General features: G+C 39.1%; 1 protein-coding gene across 1 annotated transcript in view; it reads right to left on the bottom strand.

Moving 5' to 3' along the window:
* Positions 1–1,595: 1,595 nt before the first annotated feature.
* CNOT10 (CCR4-NOT transcription complex subunit 10) overlaps positions 1,596–22,119 on the bottom strand; it is a 32,261-nt gene continuing 11,737 nt past the window's right edge. Inside the window, exons 7-19 of the mRNA XM_058832539.1 lie at positions 21,729–21,812; positions 20,863–20,980; positions 19,865–20,014; positions 18,080–18,282; positions 15,427–15,548; positions 14,657–14,833; positions 11,942–12,022; positions 7,151–7,264; positions 5,665–5,795; positions 4,842–4,877; positions 4,617–4,744; positions 3,260–3,335; positions 1,596–1,887 (exon numbers count right to left, since the gene is read on the bottom strand). Coding sequence (XP_058688522.1) covers positions 1,733–1,887; positions 3,260–3,335; positions 4,617–4,744; positions 4,842–4,877; positions 5,665–5,795; positions 7,151–7,264; positions 11,942–12,022; positions 14,657–14,833; positions 15,427–15,548; positions 18,080–18,282; positions 19,865–20,014; positions 20,863–20,980; positions 21,729–21,812 — 1,575 coding nt within the window. The 3' untranslated portion in view covers positions 1,596–1,732. The remainder of the gene's footprint in view (positions 1,888–3,259; positions 3,336–4,616; positions 4,745–4,841; positions 4,878–5,664; positions 5,796–7,150; positions 7,265–11,941; positions 12,023–14,656; positions 14,834–15,426; positions 15,549–18,079; positions 18,283–19,864; positions 20,015–20,862; positions 20,981–21,728; positions 21,813–22,119) is intronic.

The following is a 22,119-nucleotide window of genomic DNA, read 5'->3' as shown; positions in this document are numbered from 1 at the left end:
TGAAGGGAGAAGCCAGATCCTTGGCTGCTGCCTCCCTTGATGTGTATTGATATTTACCTTTTGCTTTCTGTTGCTAGCAAAGGATGGGAGCTGAGAGCCGTCGTCACAGCTCCTCCGTGGCTCTGTGCGAGGCAGGGCAGCGGGAAAGCGGCGGAGCTGCTCGGGGGCTGAGCCGCCCGAGGGCCGCGGCTCACGTGGAAATGGCTGCGATGAGATGTGCTGTGCCTTATCTGGGAAACAACTGCATCCTTCACCGAGCCCGGCCACGGCCAGAGCATCTTTTGCATGTGAATGCCCCGCATTCCTGGGGGGGCGGGGAAGAATCTTTTCTGTTCAGGGCCGGGGACCACACAGGGAGCATCTTGAACCTTTTTGTATTTAATCAGTCAATCTACTCTGACTAAAGGATGTATCAGCTCCCTTTCTTCCTTCTTTCAGAAAGGTGATCGCTACTTACTTTTTCCTGATACTTTTTTTTATCCTTAGTGTTTCTAAATTGTTTGTCCCTGCCTGAGGACAAAGGTGCATTGCAGCTCCTGCAGGGATAGAAAAGTTACCAAAAAAGGCAGCTACTGGGTTGTATTCTGAAAGGACTGAAAAGCAGGGCAGGCACTTCTCTGACACGAGACTGGTTTCTTCAAGATGATGGATACAAACCCAGGGGTGTCCTGCTGCCTTTCTCTCCTGGACACATCTACATTCCGTGACACTCATGTTACTGAGAGCAGAAGTGGCAGGACCCAACTCCAAGGTGCTGCTTGGAGAAGCGACCTTCTTGGTGCTGGCTGGAGGCAAAGTACAATGCCAGCAGCACAGGGAGATGAAGTGGTAGCTCAGCTCTACCCTGGAAATTATCAGAATAGCTGAAATGGCACAAAACAGCTCTGGAGGGACTGTGGAAGGAGTGCTCTGCTCCTTACTGGGCTCCAGTTATCCTATGCCTGCATTAGGTCTCAAGGCAGGATCATTCCTCCCCTCCTGTGGTCACAGTAACCAAAGGGTCCTTGATTATGCTGCCATCTTCCTTTGAGTAAAAGGCAGATTATTATTTTTTTTAAAAAGAGAGAGGTATTCCTCTACAGTAGAAACTAGATTAAAAAACTGCCACAACCGCCCCCCCCCAAAAAAAACCTAACAGAAAAAAAATCCCCAAACCCTCCCCCCCAAAACAACAACAAAAAACACCCTACAAACAACCACCCCAAACCCAACCTTTTTCTTATAGCCAGGCCCATGCTTCCTCTGTACCTGCACCATTGCACCTTTCTGTTGGGCAAATGAAAACCAGGGAGGGGGGAAATAAAAAAAGGAAAAAAAAAAAAGCCAACAGAAACAGGTTCCCTCCTTGTTGAGGACGAGCATGCCTCATATGTGTCAAAACAGCAGCCAACACAACAGCTCAACTGCTCCTTCAGCAGGACTTTAGTTCAGGTAAATGGTTCTCTCCACTCACTGCTCTCCCCTCTATTCTCTTCAAAAAGAGCTGAATTACACACTTGGATAACCTTTTTTTTTGTAAATAAACTGCAACTCCCATTCAAAGCAGGTACCAATCTCCCATAATTCATGAAATAACCTTTACAAACAAAGCTTTTGGTTTACATCTTTTATTAAAAATTTACATAAACAAACACACTCCAGCAATTGGGGTATTCAGGTGTCCTAGGTTAAAAAAAATATACAAAATCCCAAGCCCCCACGATCAGGGCAGCAGCAGGTTTAAAGCACAACCTCACTTCCTTTGAACAGTGGTGAAAGCTGGCATCTGAATGGGCTGGATCGAGTGGACTGGCTGGAAAACAGGCTTTTTCCGCATGTCAGATAGTGTTTTCACAGAAGGGAGCAGCTGGTTCCTCTTGATGATCTGCAGTGCCAGCTGCGTGTTACCTACAAGACAAGTTTCAATTAAAAAACCCAAAATACCGTTTTATGACATATGAATTAGTGTTCAGGGACAGAGCTGATGAGCCAGCCCTGGGCCCAGGCCAGGTACAGCAGCAATCCTTCCTCTCCAGTGAAATGCTGGCACAGATAGGAAAAGGCAGTAGACAACAGGAAATTTGAATAAAATAGCTTTGATTGAGTCCACCTATTCTTAGCTGAAGGCATCAAGCTTTTACCTCAGAGCTGGAAGATGCCAAAGCACCTTCTAATTTCCCAAAGGTCACCTCTCCTCTCTCCCAGCTGCACAGTGAGGTGTGCTAGATCTCACACAAAATGCTCTCATACTGTGACACTGCAGACGGTAATGCAAATACCAAGGGGATAATAAACCGTGATTTTAAAAGAAGAAATCCAATTTTCAGCTGTATGTATGGTCCATCAAATAACCACTGATATACATGGAAAACTTTGTTAAAAGTTTAACTTGTAAAATTACAGGACAAAAGACACTGAGTTCTGAGGAGAGTATTTCTCCCTCATACTTTCCTTTCCTTGAAGTTTTAGTTTCAGAAGAGATGCACCATTCTGTTGTCATTTATAGGACAAAAACCATCTTTAGCCTCGTTTAGTTATATACTTAGAAGAGGGTGAGGGATGTAAATCACACTTTCTACTCTCTTCTACTCTGTACATCTTTGCTGCAGAAATAAAGGTTTCCAAAATTCCAATTTAGAAACATCTTTGTAAGAAAAGCTTTACAGAAGTCTCAATTCGAAATGCAAATGCTCAAATCCTCTGCCTGCCTGCAATGCAACATCACTGAAGGGGAACAGGCACACAGAACATTTCACAACACTTGGATGTGAAGTGGCCCCCAAGGGGCACAGGTCTGCAACCATGACAGCTTCAAACAGCAGCTGCACCAGTCTGCTCACACTGCAGAATTCAATTGCAACCTTTCCAGTTTCCCACTATGTAGGGTTCTCCCCTCATACAAACGAAGTGAACCTTCAAAAGAAAGTGTTGTGGAAGAGAGAGTTATCAGTATTACAAGCTTTGCTGCCATACTTGCTACACAGGCCTTGACATAGCTTCTTTGGGAAACTTGAATTGTGGTTGCATTTTAAAGGAGAAAGCTTTTCAAACCTTCTTTATAGGATAAACCTCATCAAGGGTTTTACTGAGCCTATCCAAGACTGCTGACTTCTGCACTAAGATAGAAAACTTCAGCTCAGGAAATCAATGTTTAGGAGGTCTGAAGTGTGTAAGAACAGGATGGCAATAAACTGGAAGTGAAGGTGCTCATACATGGATCCTGCCTACTCCCCTCCTCCCTTTGTATCCCAAACTAAGGTGAGAACATTTCCCAACTTACCATTCTGCAATTCAAGATACACAGCCAACAGGATCGCCTCTGGAGGGATCTCTTTGGGGTGGATCAGCGAAGCAGCCTTTATTGAAAAAGAAGAGGGTGGAGAGAAAAAGTGCTTGAGAGAATGACCCAGCACAAAGAAAGTGCTCCTTGACAAGATTGCTACCACCATCTTAGGTAATGAAACTAAATAACAATTCAACTAAGACCAGATTTTTCAAACTCATACACTCCATTCAGGTTTAAGCATGCAAGGAGAGACTGCAAGATTATCTACATAGCAAGACTGTTTCACACTAATTAGCAGGACCATCTGCTGTGTGCTTATGTTCATATGGATATGTATTTCTTGGGCCAGCCTAGCATGGTTTCCTGGTGAGGTAACAGGTGAAGAAAGTAACCTCCACTGCTCTAAAGTTCAGAATACAAAGTTTACAAGGATTGTTCATCAGCTTTCCATGTACAACATTTTTTCATCTATGAAGTCAATAAATTTATTGTAGATGCAGAGCCCCACTATATTTTACATCCATGGGTGGCCTTGCACTGCTTTGGGCTTTACACAGCTGTTACAGAGCCCAAGCACAGACACCTGCCCCATCCTAAGAAGCCTCATGAGGAAAAAGAGCCAGACAACTGCCTTAAGTGGATGAGAGCCTCACAGGATTTGAATCTATTCACATACACAGCTACTGTGGAGTAATTTGGAAGCTGCTGTTTCAGTTTGTAGCTCAACAACGCATCCAAGCAGTCTTCCTGACAGACAGGAGTGGCTGCAAAAAGAGAAATATCATGACTGAAAGAGATGGGTCCCAGCCATGAGAAAGACCGAGTGATGTGACACAGGCTAAGTGGAGACAGCATTTTAAAAGCAGTACTTGAGAATTCTTGGGATAAGAGGCAGACAAGGAGCATACCTCCAGCAGAATTGCAGTTTGTTCTCACAGCCCTAAAGATAATAGTTCTGATGGTGAGTTATTAAATGACATGGGAGAAAACCTTCTCTGAATTATAGCAATTACTACTAGACCATTGAAAAGACCACAAAAAACCCCAAACAAACAAGTAAAGTTACAAAACGTGAAAAGGCTTCCCAGCCATCTTCCACTGTTGTGATATGACCTAAGGAAAATAAAAGGCTGCCTTATAGTGGTACTGAACTTTTTACACAAGTAAGAAATTTGGAATTATTTTTGTTTCTAATAGAGACTGGTTCATAAAAACAAAAGAAATCAATCATGTCAGCAGGGTCTGCAAATAAGCCTGGGCTGTGAAGTCACCAGAATTCGCTGTGATGTGAATGGCACTTTGAAGGAAGTACATTTGTCCCTAAAGCTGCCTTGAGATATTTTTTTCATACCTGATGAAGACATTTTCGAGCCTTATCATATTCACTCCTCAAGCAGTAAGCACTTCCAAGGTTAAATAACATCATTGTTCGTGCAGATGTGACCGAACTGGGGTAACACTGTGGTGTCTGCTTGCCAGCTGCAATTAAAAAAAAATATCTTTTTTTTCTTACACTTTTATTCCAACTGGCCAAGCAAGTTCTCGTACTCTGCTGAATACAGTGTCTGGTACTTACAAGATTCCATTGCCTCATTCTCTCCTTTGTCAGACCCTGCAAAGGGGGAAAAAAAAACAAACAAACAAACACAAACCCATCATGTGCTGTGACCTTTTTTAAAGGTTATTACAAAAATAATATAGATACAAATTTTCTGCTTTCTTCACAGTCTGACATTAAAGAGGGAAAACAGATCAGTTTGCTCAAGAGTTTATGTCATTTAAGACTTCCTATCTTCAGTGTTGTGCTTTTAGATCTGCAGATGAGTACAGTGAAGTTTAATCTGCAGGCATGTCACTGGAATCAGAGCTGCTGTAGACTTCATTATACAGATGGTTCTGAAGTACTTTTGTCTTAGAGAATACACACTCCCTTCAAGAAGGCTAAGATACAGATTGACTAAGTTCTCCCCACTCCTACATCTCACTAAAGTAGACTCCAGTGGTATGACAAAGCCTAGTTTAAAGACGAAAAAGCTGGAAGAGATGGTATAAAACCCAAATGTAACCCTAATATCACATTTAACAAAAGCAGTTTTCAAAAGTTTCCGTCAAACAAGTCAGAATACCACAATATACAGTCCTATTAATGCTACAGAATTAACCCCCTCATAGGAATGACAAACAAGGAAAAGACACACCAAACACAAAGCAGGAACTGAAGCCAGGAAAATAGAAACACAACAAAACCACAAACAACACCCTACCCCACCCCTGCAATAACCAACAGGTCTTAAAATAAAATAAAATGTCTTCATCATCATTATATTCGTGCCTACAAAGTTACAGCAGGAAGGCAGTTGAAAGCATAACCAGTTATAATGAAGTGTGGATGCATTAACCTTGATCCTGCTCATTTGAAGAGATCCCAAGGGAAACATCAGTGACATTCTCAGGGTTCAAGTGAGTGATGGCATCAGATATTCTGTCTAGAGAGATGAGAGCTTCTGCTGCATACAAGTGCCCGAGAAACCTACAACAGCAAAGGTTCAGGGTACAAATGTCAGCACAGCAATCCCCACAGTTTGTTATGTAAGACAAACAATGCAGTTTTTAATGTGAGCACATGGGAACTATTACTGGGAACACTTGCATGGAAGATAACTTGCTCATAAGGTATTGTCATAATACCCAGTTCTACCATTTACTGCTTTTAGGCACCGAAGTTATATAAAAAAAAATCCACACCTGAATAATGACAATTCATCCATGCACAGGAGTTGCCATTCCATAGAGAAAGTACCTTGGTGGGGCTTCATTCAGAGAATTAAGAAAAGCCACCCCAGAATATGGATATATCTACAATTTAAAGTGTTATTTTACATTCAATAAAAATAAAGTATCTATTTTCCTGGGACCAAGATACACACCTCTTTGTCTTTGCAAAAGACCAGTTTAGAAATTTCCTTCATTACCTAACAGTAACACAAAATTATGTGTTACCTTGCAAACTCCTCAGAGATCTTGCTAATACAATGACTGTGCAAAAGGATGAGCTCCTGCAGTACCATAAAGAACAGGAGCCAAAGAATTGAATTGGCATGGACCAGTTTAGAGCATGGTGCCAGCATATAAAAATAAGCACATTACCTTGCCTTCCACGAGTACGTTACTAGTTTTGAAAAATATTACTGCTGTAAAAACCTCTATACTCTATACTTTATCCTGTGCATTAAATGCACAGTGTCAGAAGGATAGGACTGCAGTTGCCTTTTTAGAATTTGTAGAGCTGTATGAGAACTGGTGGGTAAAAAAAGAATGCACTTTGAATATCCTTCAAAAAAAATACAGTGCCAAATGAGAGGTGAACAAGAGAAACTGAAGAATGGAACCTATATAAGCAGCAGTAGCAGGTGATGTGACAGTCCTGCACATACAAGATCTGTTATCCTGAGTGATTGAGCAAATCTTCCCCTCTGAGGCTGTAGTTTCATAAGTAACCTTTCAGCTGTGTGGGTTTGGGCTGATGTTGGCTACCCACAGCTGCACATCCCTGTCCCTTGTGCTGTGCCAAGCATGTACAACCCCACAGTGAATCACGACAGAGACCTGATGGTTCTACTGCTGCATGGGTCCCAGAGCTGCAGAAACAGCAACAAAAGCAGCAATTGATTCCAAATTTCATGGAATTCATACACAAAGAAGCAAATTCATGTTCCTGTGTGTCAATGGACATTTAGTCAGGGCTTCAACAAGAACAGGAGCAGGCCAAGCAATTATTTGCATCAGACACAGATTTGGCAAGCAAATAGACATTAGAAGCTTCAAGTCAGAACTCTCCAGTTAAAAACAGGGCTGAGAAAGAAGATATGACTCCATCAGACTTACTTAAGAGACCCTGAGAGCTTTGGTTGCTGCAGAAGTTTATCTGCATGATTCAATGCCATAAGGTTATCCCCCAAAGCCAGAGCCACGTAAGCACTACACGCAAGGATCGAACACCTGAAAGGAAACAAAAAACAGACAAAAAAATAGGGGAGGGGGAGAGAGCCAATATATTAAATGGAGAATTCTGTGACTCCAAATACACCTGTTAAATTTTCTTTCTTGTTTAGTGGTAAAGAAATAAATCAAACTTTGACTTCCCATCTAACTTTGAAGTAAAATAGTTTTCATTCTTTATGGGCTCAACAGTCCTACCAATATAAACCAAGGATCACCATAGTGTGCACAATAAGATTGTGCAGTTTTCATTATAAATAACAGACTAAAAAAAGATGGACTTCACCATGTGTCATTTTTCTCATGGACAGTTTCCCTTTCTCACACTCTTGTTATTGGTCTTGCCTTGGACTCTCATTTGTACTCCTCTACCCTCACCTTCTGTTGTAGAGAAGAATAGCAGATTTTTAGATTGCTATAAGACAATCTACAGACACACAGTAGCTATCAATTGAGCTGTAACATATTTCACTCTTCTATTGTACAATGTCTGCACACGGGGAGACAAACACTGTAGAATTTGGCATTTCCACTTTTGTGTGCAATTGAGGGCTGTAACCCAGTGCCCAAGACTCTGACTGATCCATGGCATTTTGTTGCCATCACAGACCTGCATATCTTTCCAAAAACAGAAAACCTCTGGCAGTTCATTTAATGAAATCTGAACTACTCACATTTTCCATCTTCAAACAATAACCCCACATTGGGATGCCATCATTAGGCCAAGCTTCACACTTTGTAATAACTGTCCCCCTCTCCAAACACCGTTCTTGGGGATATTTTCCACTTGGTAAAACATCATTCAGTGCAGGCTGCCTTGTCCTCAGGGCACAAGCCTCTGCCCGCGATGCCCTGCTGTGAGCAGGACTCTGTTCTTCTCCAGGGAGGACAAGTGGATGCTCTGAGTGGGGTCTCACGTTGGAGCGATGGGAGGAGAGCCGACGGCTCTCCCGCTGGTAGGCGGGCTATTATTGCGCCAACCTTCTGGCAACTGTCAAGCCCACTTTTGGTCCAGCAGTAAGTCATGTAATTCATGGCAGGACCTGGGGTGCCTTTATTCCCCTTTCCCAGGAGGCATGCTCCTTAATTATGCACAAGCAGGATAAGAAACTTCTCCAGTGTTTCCCCCTACCCCCCACTTCCTCTCCACCGTGCCCAGATGTCACATCAAATCTGAACACATACAAAAGCTTGAGAGAGGGAGAGGAAAGCTTCCCCAGCTCAAGTCCCAAACCTAAAATATTTCTGAAAGGTTGTGACTGAGGAGGGGGATGGAATGGGGGAAACAAAATCTCTGCAATAACAGCCTGCTTCTAACTAACCTCTTTTTGTCTCTGCCTCAAGGAAGTACAGCTTTGAAATCAGCAGAGATGCTGAATGTCACCAGCAAAATACCCTTACACACAAGTCAGGGCCTGCAGAGTTGGTTGCTACTGCCTTTCCCGTCAATGTGTCTTACATTTTCCACAACTTTTTTAAAGCCTATTTTTATTACTTCAAGTGTAAATTCAAACACAACACATGCTCCAATCACACAACAGGATGAAACCTACTCCTCTGCACTAAGCATTAGTCACTGGGCCACATAAGAGCTGGCAAAACCCTTCAGCAACAGCCATCTAAGGAGGAAAACATGCGGGTTTCCTCCCCTGCAGTTGTGTTCTTGCACTCGGATCCATTGTTGAGTTGGCTGAACCAAACGCTCAGGAGAGCTGACAGCCAACCGGAGCAGAAGAATTGCACCACAAGGGAAAAGCCAAACTAGTTTTTCACCCCGGTCAGGATTCTGACAAAACTCCACAGGTCGCCTTTGAGCACGGCAGACTTCCAGCATCACCGAGCCTCCACATGCCCTAAATAAAACTGCCTTTGCACTAGGAAAAAGAAAAATGTTTTTTTAAACTGCCAGATCATGTCAAACAGCCTCTTGTATAGGTCTAGGCAACAGGATTTGTCAGCCCACACTGTAAGTTTATGGAACCCCAACTCCACATCTTGACTTGCCTTATTTCTCAGGGAAATGGCAAGCCAGAGCAAATCCAGTTCTTCAAAACTTAGTATGAAGGCACCAAAAATGACACTTCTAAACCATTAAGAGAACGTCACTCTTCCGAAATAATTTCAAATAGCTAAACCAAACAATGGACACAAACTATCTACTTTTTATATTTCAACACAGGCAAACAATACAAAATATTCAGAAATACAGAATGCAGACTGTGCTTACTCCAAGGGGAAAATCAGCAGCAGCAAAGAGAAGATGGGGAAGAACTACACAAGGCTAAGAGAGAGGAAGAAGAGAGTGAAACAGCAATGGGTGATAATCACTGTAAGCTTCTAGTATCGTGACAGGGTCAAACAGGCACTGCAACCTTTAAATGGATAACTGAGGCAAAACTGGGTAAGAAACAAATTATCTTACCCAGTTATCTAAATTGGGAGAAAACAAATGATCAAATTATTTCTTTATCTCTGTCTGCTTTGAGGGGGAAAATTAAGGTTTTCACACAAGGACCATTAATCTAGGGAGAAAGACTACAACAAGGCCTGTTGCTGCCCATCTCAACTTTAACAATAAAATCCACAAAATTTTCCAAATGTAGTACTGTGGTCTACCAGAATTTCTTTTCTCTTGATATACCCAAACAGTTTTAGGTGGTTGGGGTGTGTGGAACATACCACAGCCTGACAGCAGAGCAGGGGAACTGGCTTCTCCAAGGATAAGAAGCAGCGAGGAAAATTGTTTAGAAGAAGCTCAGAAGAAAAACCTGGAGTTTCTTCTTCCAGTGCATAAATTCTTAGCAATGATGGGTGTCCTCAGACTTCTGCTTGTTGCTTTTAAATCCTTACAATTGAATTACTGCTTATTATGAGAACAGTCCACTCCACCAATTTTCTAGATGGTATTTTTAGCTTTTAAAAACTGTTTGGAGGCAAAGGTAAGTCAGGTACTTTGAACTCTTACAAGGATGCACAACTGTATAAAATCTTCCCAAAAAAAAACATCCACAGTCCCTTTTCAGTTCTAGAAGCAACATATGTTTTTCAACTCAGTGACTTACCAAGAAAAAAACTGAACAGACACCTGTTCCTTAGAATAATCCTTGACAACATGCAGATTTTTTTTCTTAATTTTCCCTGACTTAACAAGAATTTCAATTTTCTCACTTAGCTCTTTAGTGAGCTAGGCTAAATGAATTTACTATTTACAATATAAATATACAAGACTACTATATGAATGTAACGTATTTTGCTGTTCACATGTCCAGAAGCCTAGAAACAGTTTCAGCAGGATCACTTTCTAGTAATACGTAGTCCTCTGGATTAAACCAAAGCATGTAGGGGAAAAAAAATCAATGCTTTTCCTTTCCTTATATGAAGTTCTTTACCAGAAGCAGCTCACTTCTTGCTGAACAGCTAAGTTTTTTCCCAACATGTTGTCAGATTTCATCAGTAGATAACAACAGCTGATTGTGAAAGATAAAACTACGTATTAAAAAAAAAATAAATCACAAAGTGATATTGTGTAATTTTGACATGTGGCAGCCACATTTTCAACAGTCAGGAGAAAAATCCCACAAAACCCACAAGCAACCCACATCACTGTTTTTAATCCAGCGTGTTCTATTTCAAGCAGCGCACTCTTGTACCACTTCAGAATAAATAATCGACATCGCCTCACAGATTCCTCCTGAAGTGCTTTTAAATGAGTACAAGAAGATTTGCTACATGTAGTGGAGCAAAGGAAAGGTTAAGCTGGTCATTATAAAACATAGGTTACCTGGGGTTAGGCTGAAATAGAATGTTTACCTAAGAGTTCAAGTGGGAAATTATTGTATGCTTTGTCCATAATGGAAGCTTAAAACAGATTTCTTTTTTCTAAACAGGTGCAAGCTTTATAGTAAGAGATTTTCAACAGGCTGGAAGCCACCTGAAATAATTATATACCATTTACCAGTAAATGGTAATCTTGTTGGGGAAAAGTAAAGAGGCTCCAGATAACATGATACTTATTTACACACATGTGAGTTATTCTATCTGGAGAACACTCAGACTCCTGAACAAGCAGTTTAAGGATCTTTGAGAACACATAAGAAATCTACAGTGAAATTTTACTTGCTTTTCCATTGTGAGAAAGTCAAATGCCTAGACAGAGGCATTTTTGCTTTCTATTTAATGCAAGCTATGGATTTATTCCTGCTGAAAGGAACACCATTCTCACTGGTAAAAGCAGCTATGCTGTTTTCCACTTTAATTTTTTTTTCCCGTCCAACAAGCATATAATGGGGGGACTGAATTCCAAACTGGCCTTGTTGTAGTTTTAGAGGGAAAAGGTACATACAGTAATTTCCATCCCCTTCCACCAATGTTAACAGCCATTCTCAGGTTTTTAGATTTGTCCTTATGGGACTTGATATTTTCAGCTTTGCCCAATATATAACACCAAACTTACAATACTGGGATCAAACAGACCGATCTACCTAAGTTGAAATTCTGGATGATTAAAAGCCCAGAAGAAAGGAAGCACACACATTTGAAAAAAAGATTACCAGCTACAATTCAACATCACAGGTGCCTACAGAAAAACCAAAACCAACTAGGAATCACAAAATTACAAAATTAAGAAATTACGAAAGAGGCTTATTTAATGGTGGATGTTTTATATTATTTACTTGCCTTAAATTCTCCAATTCCTGTTTCTTCAAAGGTGAAGAAGGAGGAGCTGCAATGAATTTATCCCCTTCATGACTTTTATTGCTAGAATAAAAACAGTGTATTATTATAATAAGCAATTTAAAAATTGTCAGTGTATTTATTCCCTTCATTTAAAAGAACATAAAAAATTCTGCAGCCTAAAACAAAAGGAATTGAAGTTATGCAGAGACTGAGGCACATGCTCTTATCCTAACCATTATATTTGAGAAGGAAGAAGTGGGACATTTGCTGGAAAGGACTTGACAGACAGACCAAACAACCTACACCATTCTTCACAGCCTTGAGCTATTTTTGGACTTCAGTGTAGGATAAGCATTTTTAACTGGAGAGATACAGAATTTGCTGCATTTGTAGCTTCTCTTCTTTTAGCCTGTCAAAAAAGTGGTAAACTAGCTTTCTCTCTAGACATCTTAAAAACTAGTTACATAAATATTCTAGAAAGATAACCCATGAAGTACTACAGCTTCCTTCAGACTTCTAGCTACCCTTCATTACATGTATATTATAAATGCCACTTTTTTTCTTTTTTTTCCTTTTTCCTAATAAAATTCTACTTTCTTAAAATTAGACCTTGTTTGTTTGGGGGAAGCATTTGGGGAATATTAATTCTATTTAAGAAGTATGAAACTTCACCCTCCAATAAGCTGAAAGAACCTCCTTCTGGAATGAGAATTGAAGAGACAGCTAATGGTGGTGTCTTGGCAGAGAGAGACACCAAGGTCTAGAAAAAGATTTAAAAGAAAATTCAGAATTGAAACTTAATCTGTCCACTTAACAAGAACTTAATTTATGAATGTAATGTCTGTTTATTACAAACAGGTAAGATAACTCCAACATTCAAAACATACAGCAGAAAACTCCAAGGTAATCCATACTCAATACTGCTGTAGAGTATATACTTCATGTCTTTACCAAAAATTAGATTTAAAAAATACCCTTGACCACTAAAAGTAATCACTGTTTTCTTGTGAATAAGAGAAGAATCTGCCTTAAGAGTCAGCTTGCTCAATTAGTGGGATTTGCTTTAAAACCATCCTGTTCAATTAGTGTGATTTTCTTCAAATGCCTTGTATGTTTTACTGTTCTCTCACAGAGGTTCCCTTGTCAGAAGGAACAAATCCTTAGAGAACCTTTCAGAATGTGACACAGAAATTCAAGAACAGCCTCTTTTGTTGGATATTTTGAGATTGGCAATGACTACTGGTAGATATGAGGGAGTCCTTTCTTTAGCTTTTTTCAGCTGAAGAAGCATCTGGTTTTGAAAGCAGAAGGTAGCAAAGGATCTTTCCATACAGGGCATGTTTTCCTTTCCTCACTTCTACAAAAATAAACAAAAAACACCCTAATAGAAAACAAAAAAAGAGGTCTTGTCTGAGCAAGTGCCACCATTTTGTTTTCATCACTGGTCCTTAGTAAGCCCCAAAATATTAAAATTTAAGTCCCATTTAAACCAGAGAAGCCTCATCCCAATGGGCTGCATATATACTTGCCAGAGAATCTCCAACCTTAGTAAAGAGAAAAAAAAGAAAAAAAACCCTACAACAACCAAACAAAAAGAAAAACCCACAACCACTCCCTAACCCGTCTGACTTTTATAAATCATTTGGTCACTTGACAAGATAGATTGTAATTGGAAAAACAGGATTATAGAGAACAGCTTTCAAATACTGCTGTAACAGTAACAGCCACTGACCCCCAGCCACAGTCTATCTGCAGACAACCTCAGAATATATGAGGATGCACCTTGTGCCTACACAATACAGTTTGTGTACAGTAAATCCTGCCTTGTGACAAATGGATCTTATCTTCCTAACATTTATCGGAACTCAGGTCTGACAAAACCAGTGTTTTTTCATTACTCTCTAAGAAGTTCAAGTTCTACCACAGACACTTTTTCCAGATGAGTTATTGTAACATTTCCCCTCAAAATGGTCTTTAATGAAAGTGCAGACTATGATCAAAAGTTACTCTTTGAAAGGAAGTCCAGAATAGATGAGGTAATGCAATAAATTAAACCACCTTCCTTTAACATACAGTGTCAACAAATTACTTTTTCAGAAGCTTTATTGACAAAAAAGATTTTTCTTAAATTCTTTTCTGCAAAATATGATTTATTAAGCAAAAGCTCCATGCTTCTTTCCTACTTGCTTTCTAAACCTAGCTTCCTATTTTAATGCAAACACAACAAAGTACACTAGGACTGATGAATGTCAAATCTGATCATAGGGAAATGTTTACAACTAAGTTTCCAGACATTCATATATATACATACATACATATCGAATCAAGTCCATGGCGCACGTGTGCACACACACAAAATCACTATAACATGTGAAACTTCACTTACAATTAGAGAAATACCAATATGCACAGCAGGAGGGTGTGGGAAAACACAACATTTACAGCACAAAAAAAAAAAGATGGCCAAGGGAAAAAATAATTTCACTGTCTAATTTAATAAAAGTTGTTAGGGACAGGAGGAATCAACTCAGTATTTTATTCTTAAATTAAAACAACAGGGATCTAAACAATTTCCTTGAACAGGCCAGCACTGTTAAGAGAATTTACAAATATGTTCTATTTTTCTGCTGGCCAAACATGGTAAGTAATAGACACCGACTGTTGGCCCAGAGTTACTCTGGACAAAAAGAAAGGTTTGTATTCAATTCTGTTTACCTGCATGCTTCACTGCTTTCAGTGTTTTCTGTATTTCCCCCCAGCTGATTACTAGTTTTAGATCCATTTTCCTGCTTGGGCTCCTGTTGATCTTCTGGCAGTAGCAGCAAGGCATTTCTTAGACAAATTGCTGCAAACTCCATGCTCGCTACAGGTATTGCAGAGGACTGCCCATCACTTAAAGAGACACAGAAGTTGACAAGTAAGTAGCAATCCTACTAAATTAAAAATAAAAGCAGAGCTCCAGAAATATCTGAATACAGAGAAAACTTCACCCTAAAAATGTTAAATAATGTTTTAATATACCAAATTTAATTTATAAGCACATAGTATCTTGTTATTTTTACATATTGAAAATACATCACAATGCCCAAATAGATTCTACCACATAACTTCTTGATTTCACTTACTGAAGTTTTATGGCAGAGCAACTAGATTCTTCCTGCACTTTTCTAAAGTGGATTACTGAAAATATATATATTCTAAGTAAGAAAAGGAGGATAGATTTAGCTATCTGAAAATAAAAATTTCAGCTAAATGAATTTTAAGCTTTAATACTCATCTTACAATAAACACAGTTAAGCCCTCTGCTGGTTATCACAGAGGAGGCACAAAATGATGTTTAAGACTCTTAAAGCATTTTTTCATGCCTCTCTCTTCACTACATGAACGAACAGTTATTCCCTAACAGTTAAAATCTCTGATAAACAGATATGCATCCTTAACAGGGCTATAAGAACAAATAAATAACCCATGGAAAACATACTCACTTATAAACAACATTCTGTATGGACTGGGATGCTAGGACTATCTTACGGTGGTAGCCTTGACCTACTATTGATTGCACAATTCCCTTTTTGCTGGGAAGACCTTTAGTCTCTTGTTCTGATGTCTAAAAGGAAAAAGGAAAAATAAAAGAGCTTAAATGTCAAGGCTATTGAATGAGAGCTGGACAAAATAAGTGAAGGCTGAAAGAAGACCTTGAACCCTGCTAAAATATAAGAATAATAGATACAGTTTTAAATGTAAAGTACAATGAAGGATCAAGCACCTTCTATTGTCTTTTGTTGCAGAGGGGTTTTACTGCACACAGTGTAAGCACAGATTAGTTCTGACAGCTTGTCTGATAGCCTACTGACCTAGTTTCTCCTCTGTTTTGAAAGCAAAAGAACAATGAACCAAGTCATATTAAAAGAACTGACAGGATATCTAAAAAGAAATAATTTGATCTGCCAAATAACATTCAGACTTGGCACTGTAACGCTTGCCATCTTCTGTCCCTGCTTACACAGCACTCGAAACGCTCTTTGGAAAAGCTGCTCCCAAACTGTTCCACAGGGAGCACAAAGCTGAACAACAACATATGCAAAGATACATTAAATTAACTTGTTTAATGGGTTGTTGAGTATGTAGAAACATTCTGGGGGTCAAATGAACTTAAAGTTCAACCCTAATTGTCAGTCCCAAGAATTATCTCTACACCATGTTTACTGGGGCTTGTTTGGCTGTTTTATCATGAGCCATCTTAACTTCATTGGTAAGTTTAGTGAGTGATGAAGAGTTGCAGTTTTAAGAAAAAACTTACCCTAAATCTGGATTTTCAATAGTTATCACTTAAAAAAAAAATCAGAATCTATTGCAGAAATATTGACATAGTAGCATTTACTGCCAAATAAAAAACACATACACTGAGTTTGGATACGAAGCACATATTTCAAAAGGGTGTTTGAAATGCAGGTGTTTAAAAGGGAATCTTCTTCCATTTATATTTTATAAACTAAAATACTAAAGTGGGTGAAAGTTAGCTCCAGTGAAATTGCTTTTCTGCATCATGCTCAGAGCATAAGTATGAACCCATACTTAGATATAAAGGAATATTACTGAAAATTGAGTTACAAGGCCATATTAAACACACTTTCTCTTTGCCTTTAATATTAATAGCACCCAGTGTTAATTCTTTTCTTTTAAGATTACAAATTTAGGGAACAACAAGCTGGTTTTTTGACATGAATTCAAGCACTCTGGTACACCACACATCATCATAACTGTACAGGAAGAAAGCCTCAGGAACATGGCATAATCTACTACTTCGGCTAGTCTGCAGTAAATAGGGAAATGCCCCATAAGGATCTGTATTTCCCTTTTCCAGACTGCTTAACACCCAATCCTAGTTGGAATCCTAGTTGTGGATTTTTGCCACAAAACCTAAGCTAATCCACTCTCATACTCAGCTTTTCACTAGAGACGATCAGATGTGTCTTCTTTATCTATGTGTGACTTGTACCCAGTAGGATGGATACAGAAAACTGAAAAATTAGTATGAAGAAAGCATTTCTTCCTGCATTTGCTGTGCTTTATAAAACTCAGGCAATCTGACAAGTGGCACATACAGAATCAGTCAGTCCAGTTTTGACCTAGCACTCTTGAATCTTCAGTGCTCTGCCTCTGAAATTGGTATACAAGCAAACCTCTGTTATAAAGTTATATCTTTTTTAAGTTCTCTGAAATGGAGATACCAAAATGTTGAGTACTATTCAAATTCCCAAGAGAAAAGTTATTAATTTTGTATTTGGAAGTGTGCAGTAAGTAAATGCACAGAGGCCACCCTGAGAGGAAAAACAAAGAATTCAGGGGTGGGGGAAAATAGAGTAAATTTAGCTATTTGTTCAATTCATCCCAAACCTCCTGTGTAAGGAGCGAAATGGGTATACTGTGGGAATAACTGCATAGGATCATGCAATTACAGATTACATCATTACTCCCCTACACTTAAGGGGTGAATTACAGTTTTACATGGTATCAAGTACAGTGTATCTAAATTTCACAGATGTACTGTTTAGGTGCAGTTTTTTCTTCTAAGAGCAAATGATTCTGTCCTCAGCTCTGTGGATTTATGCATATCATATGGGTTTATCCTAAACATACATGGATCAACAGGTTGAAAACAAGATGTCCCAGAGGACATGCAATATGCCTGCCATCAGCAGGTTTCCACCAGCTTTGCCAGGAAAAGAAGATGAAGACATGGCAATTAGAGATTCTGTTTCCCAGCAGTTGTGATCCCAAGAGCTTCAGGATGGAGAAGGCTGATCGCTGCTTCCTCAGCCTCTGTCACTTTCAGGCTACTCACACTACAGTCTCACCCTGCTTAATCTCTAGTGGACAATAAGTGAGGAAACAGTGAAACTTCAGGTGAGCTTTCGCTGCATGAAGAGAAGAAGAACATATGCAAAGAGTTCCCTTCAGCTGTTGCAGCTCCAGATTAAACACATAGAAATACATATACACAAGAAAGAATTAATCTGGATTTACAGAGGTGTTACAAGATCAGGCCTTCAAAATACACAGCTTGACTCTAGGTATTAGTTCTACCTTTCTGTAACCACATGCCATTCCTAAGAAGAATTTTCCGAAGCTACTTACCCCTTTATTGGCAGCAATGCAGCATTCTGCTATTCTCAGCCACAGACGAGGGTTTGAGTGATAAACCTGGACTGCCTCAATCAGGCATTCAAAGGCAGCTAAGGGCCTCCCAATATGCAAGAGCTGAATTCCACAGTTATAGAGCAACTCATATCGTTTGTTAGTCAGTAGTGTACACATGGGTCTCCCTGAAAATTTTTTACCTGCAGAAAAGGATTACATCATATTGGATGTGAAGCTCAAGAGAGCATGAAACTCTAAGAGGAAGAGAGAAGCTGAGAGAAACACCCCAAAGATACCAAAACACCCTCTCATTGCTGAAATCCACTAGCCTCCCTCTGTAAATTACTTTCACACCAAAACTGATTTCAAAGACAAATTAATTGTATTCTTAATAAAGATTGAAGTACATTAAATGCTAACCTCATACATTATCACACAAGCTAAGTGTTGCACAATAATACCAAATCCCAGATTTCTGTGAATACACATCTACACACATTCCAAAGAATACAGATTCCAGAAGAAAACCACTTTGCTATTAACGAGCATACAACGCTTTCTGTCTTCACATTATTACCTAAGGCTCCACTTAGGTCCAGGGGAGAAATAGGAAAAACAATAAAAATGCCTGATAGTGAGTATATTTTAAAGAAAACAAGAAATGAAAACAACTATAACTTCATCATGAAATGATGAAGACTGAGTGATGAGGCCCTCTATAGTCAGATAGGAGAGTCCTCACATTCACAAGCCCTGGTCCTGTTCACTGGGACAACACAGAAGGCCTGGAATGTGTTTATGGTAACTTCCTTCTCCAAATGTTGAAGGAGTCAATGAGGACAGGTCCTATAGTGGACCTCATTCTCAACAACAAGGTGGGGCTTGTTGGGACTGTGAAACAGTGGAGTTAAAGATCCTTAGGACAGCAAGAAGTACGTACAGCAAACTCACTACAGTGGACTTCAGGTGAGTAGACTTTGGCATCTTGTGGGGTCTGATTGGTACAAGACTATGGAATAAAGCCCTGAATGGAGGAGGAGCCCAAGAGAGCTGATTAATATTCATGGACCACCTCTCCCAAGCTCAGGAGTGATGCATCCCTACAAAGAAGTCAGGCAAAAATGCCAATCCTTAACAAAGAGCTCCTGGACAAACTCAAATACAAAAACAAGCCTACAAAGAGTGGAAGCAAGGACCAGAAACCTGGGAGGAATACAGAGAAACTGAGTAACCAGGGATCAGGTTGGAAAGCTAAAGCCCTGACAGGATTAAATCTGACCAGCGACATCAAGAGCAACAACAAAATCTTCTACAGGTATGTTGGTGATAAAAGAAAGACTAGGGAAAGTGTGAGCCCCCTCCACAAGGAAACAGGAGACCTGGTTACCCAGAATAGGGAGAAGGTATCCTTCATGCCCTGATGGTTCTATATATTGGCAGCAGGACCAAAAATAACCTACGCAAAATAGGTCACAAAAACTTTTTTTATTTATACCTCCCTAACTGATGGACAAAGTCTATAAACAAGAGAGAATTGTGCCAGCACTATGGTACATCAAGAAAAACTAAGAAATAAAGAACATATTTAATAATCATCATGTATTTCTGGCAGCAGCAACTACACTCTTATATCAGGTTATCATCAAAATTCTCACCCCTCTTACCCTGCCCTCCACAAAGAGATGGAAGGGAAATTGTGCTGGTAATTACTCAAACCTTCTGTTCCCTATTTCCTAGATTTGCCAACCCATCTTTTACCATCTGTTTTAATCTCTTGCTTACCTGGATCCGAGCTGCCCGTTCCCAGCTGTGCACATGCATTATCATTTTCTTGCAAGGCTTTTTTAAAGTAAAAAATTCCTAAATTGTGTTTTCCCATTGCAAAGTGAATGCAGCCAAGATTGTTCCAGAACATACACCTTAAGCATTCACCTGAGAGAACAACAAAAGACCATTTTCAGAAAGCAAAAGTTGTTGCTAAGCCCATGAAATGCTCCAACCACTTTCTGATGGGTCAGCATATTATGGCAGTCTATTAAACATACTTTTCACAATGCTGTTGTATCTGATATGACATACATATATAAATATATCAGCCTAATCATACAAACAGGAAATGCACTCTTCTTCCTAAATATATGTTCAGGCAACACTGTGAGATGTTCTTTCTAAATAATAAAGGACAAAAAATTAAACTTTTCACTTAACTGATGGTGACTAAAGTTTTACGGGGTTAACATGGATAATAAAGACAAAAGAAAAAAAAACCCCACCCTAAAAATCCAAATAACCAGACCATAAGCAAATCAAACAGACACTATTTTAGTCATAGCCTAGGAAGACTACTAAGTGAACATTATACTGTGCAAAAAAGCTAATGCAAGAAAGTTATGTAACAGTGAAGTTTTCGAAAAAAAATTAAGTTGTAAAGAGAACTTTAAGCATAAAAACTGCCAGAGAGGCCTCAATTCTAGATCTAATAAGTTGCATTTTGTTTCATTTATTGATTAAGAGACTCGATTATTAGCCTTGCAAATATAACACAGTTTCATAAATCCATTTTCATGGACAATCACAGCCTTCTTAGAAGAAGAAATCAATGAAAATCAGCACAGTGTTATGTGAAAAAGAAGGAAGATGTAACACATCCAGCATGTAAACCCATGACTTTCAGGGCTGACACTGTTAAGTAATCATTAATATCCCTAAAATTGTTATCAACAATAGTCCTATTATAGGAGTCACTGAAGTACCTGCAGGATGAAGGGTTTTTATTTTACCTGTTTTCATGAAGCCTGGATGCTCAGCAATGTTGGCACTGTTTAAAAGTTTGACAGCTTTACGGTAATTGCCTCTCAAATACTCAAAATTGCTCTTAAGAAAGAGAGAAGGAGCTGACTGTGAAGGAGAAAACAATAGTTTGTTATCCCCTGCTTGATGATTTCTACTGCTAGTGTTATATCACTTCACAAACTTGGCTCTGCTGCCATTTAAAAATAAATGGGTTTAGGCCATAACTCTTTCAAGAACTCTGTCATGAACTATAGAGAACCCTGTCATGGAAATGACTAAGGGCAGAGGATCTCTAACCTGTCTTGTAATACCTTCCTCCCCACACTTCCCCTCCCTGCAGAGATCCTTGTAGGCTGTAATCTTCCTGGTCTGCCAACAGAGACCTCATGATTCAAAAGGTTTTCTGTTAAACTTGCTTTCCAGAACAACATAAGCCTCCAAAAAACGACAACAAAAAGAAAAAAACAACCCTAAAAAATGCCCACATATCCCAGAATTAATATTTTGTAAACTGGTTTAAACTACCAATTACATCAAAGTTTGTAATATGCATAACATGTATAGTAAACTAAAACTTATTTCAATCATAAAGCTGAACCTGTTTATTGTAGTGTTTCACTGTTACTTTTGACACCACAAAGCGTATTTTTTTAACAACTGAAAACAGCACAAATAAGAAAATTCTACATTAGTTACATTTGCAAAGAGATTACAAACCAAACTGACTACATAAAGAATTACTTCAAACCTCCACCCTTAGCAAGACCTTTTTTTGTTAAGTACTTTAGGAAATTCAGTTTTAAGATAAAGAACACACTCAGATTTGAAAAACAACAGTCTTAAGAATACTTACATTCCCAGCTGTATTCATAACTGACTTGATCTCCCTTTTGCATGCTTTTAATGACTTCATCTGGATATAGGCTCTCACCTTATACTGTTAAAAATTAAATTTGTTACATAATATACAATAATTTCTGCAGGTTTACAAGACAAACTGCATTATTTAGATATTTACTGCAGAATATTTTATATACATCTTAAAAGTAGGTAGAAAAAAGCTATTCAAAAAGTCTTCACAAAAAAGAAATTCTATTTAGACTTTAAACACCACATTTATAGGGTTTGCATTTACAGAAAGCAGATGAACATTTTGTTCAGTGGCCAACAGCTGCTCTATATTCAAACACAAATATGAGCACTTAGAATGACTAATTAATATAAAGAATCTAACATCTTAATCC

This window comes from Poecile atricapillus, chromosome 2, assembly GCF_030490865.1.
Source record: "Poecile atricapillus isolate bPoeAtr1 chromosome 2, bPoeAtr1.hap1, whole genome shotgun sequence".
Classification (NCBI taxonomy): domain Eukaryota; kingdom Metazoa; phylum Chordata; class Aves; order Passeriformes; family Paridae; genus Poecile; species Poecile atricapillus.
Note: the sequence above shows the minus strand (reverse complement) of the source record. Positions and strands in the feature narration are given on the sequence as shown.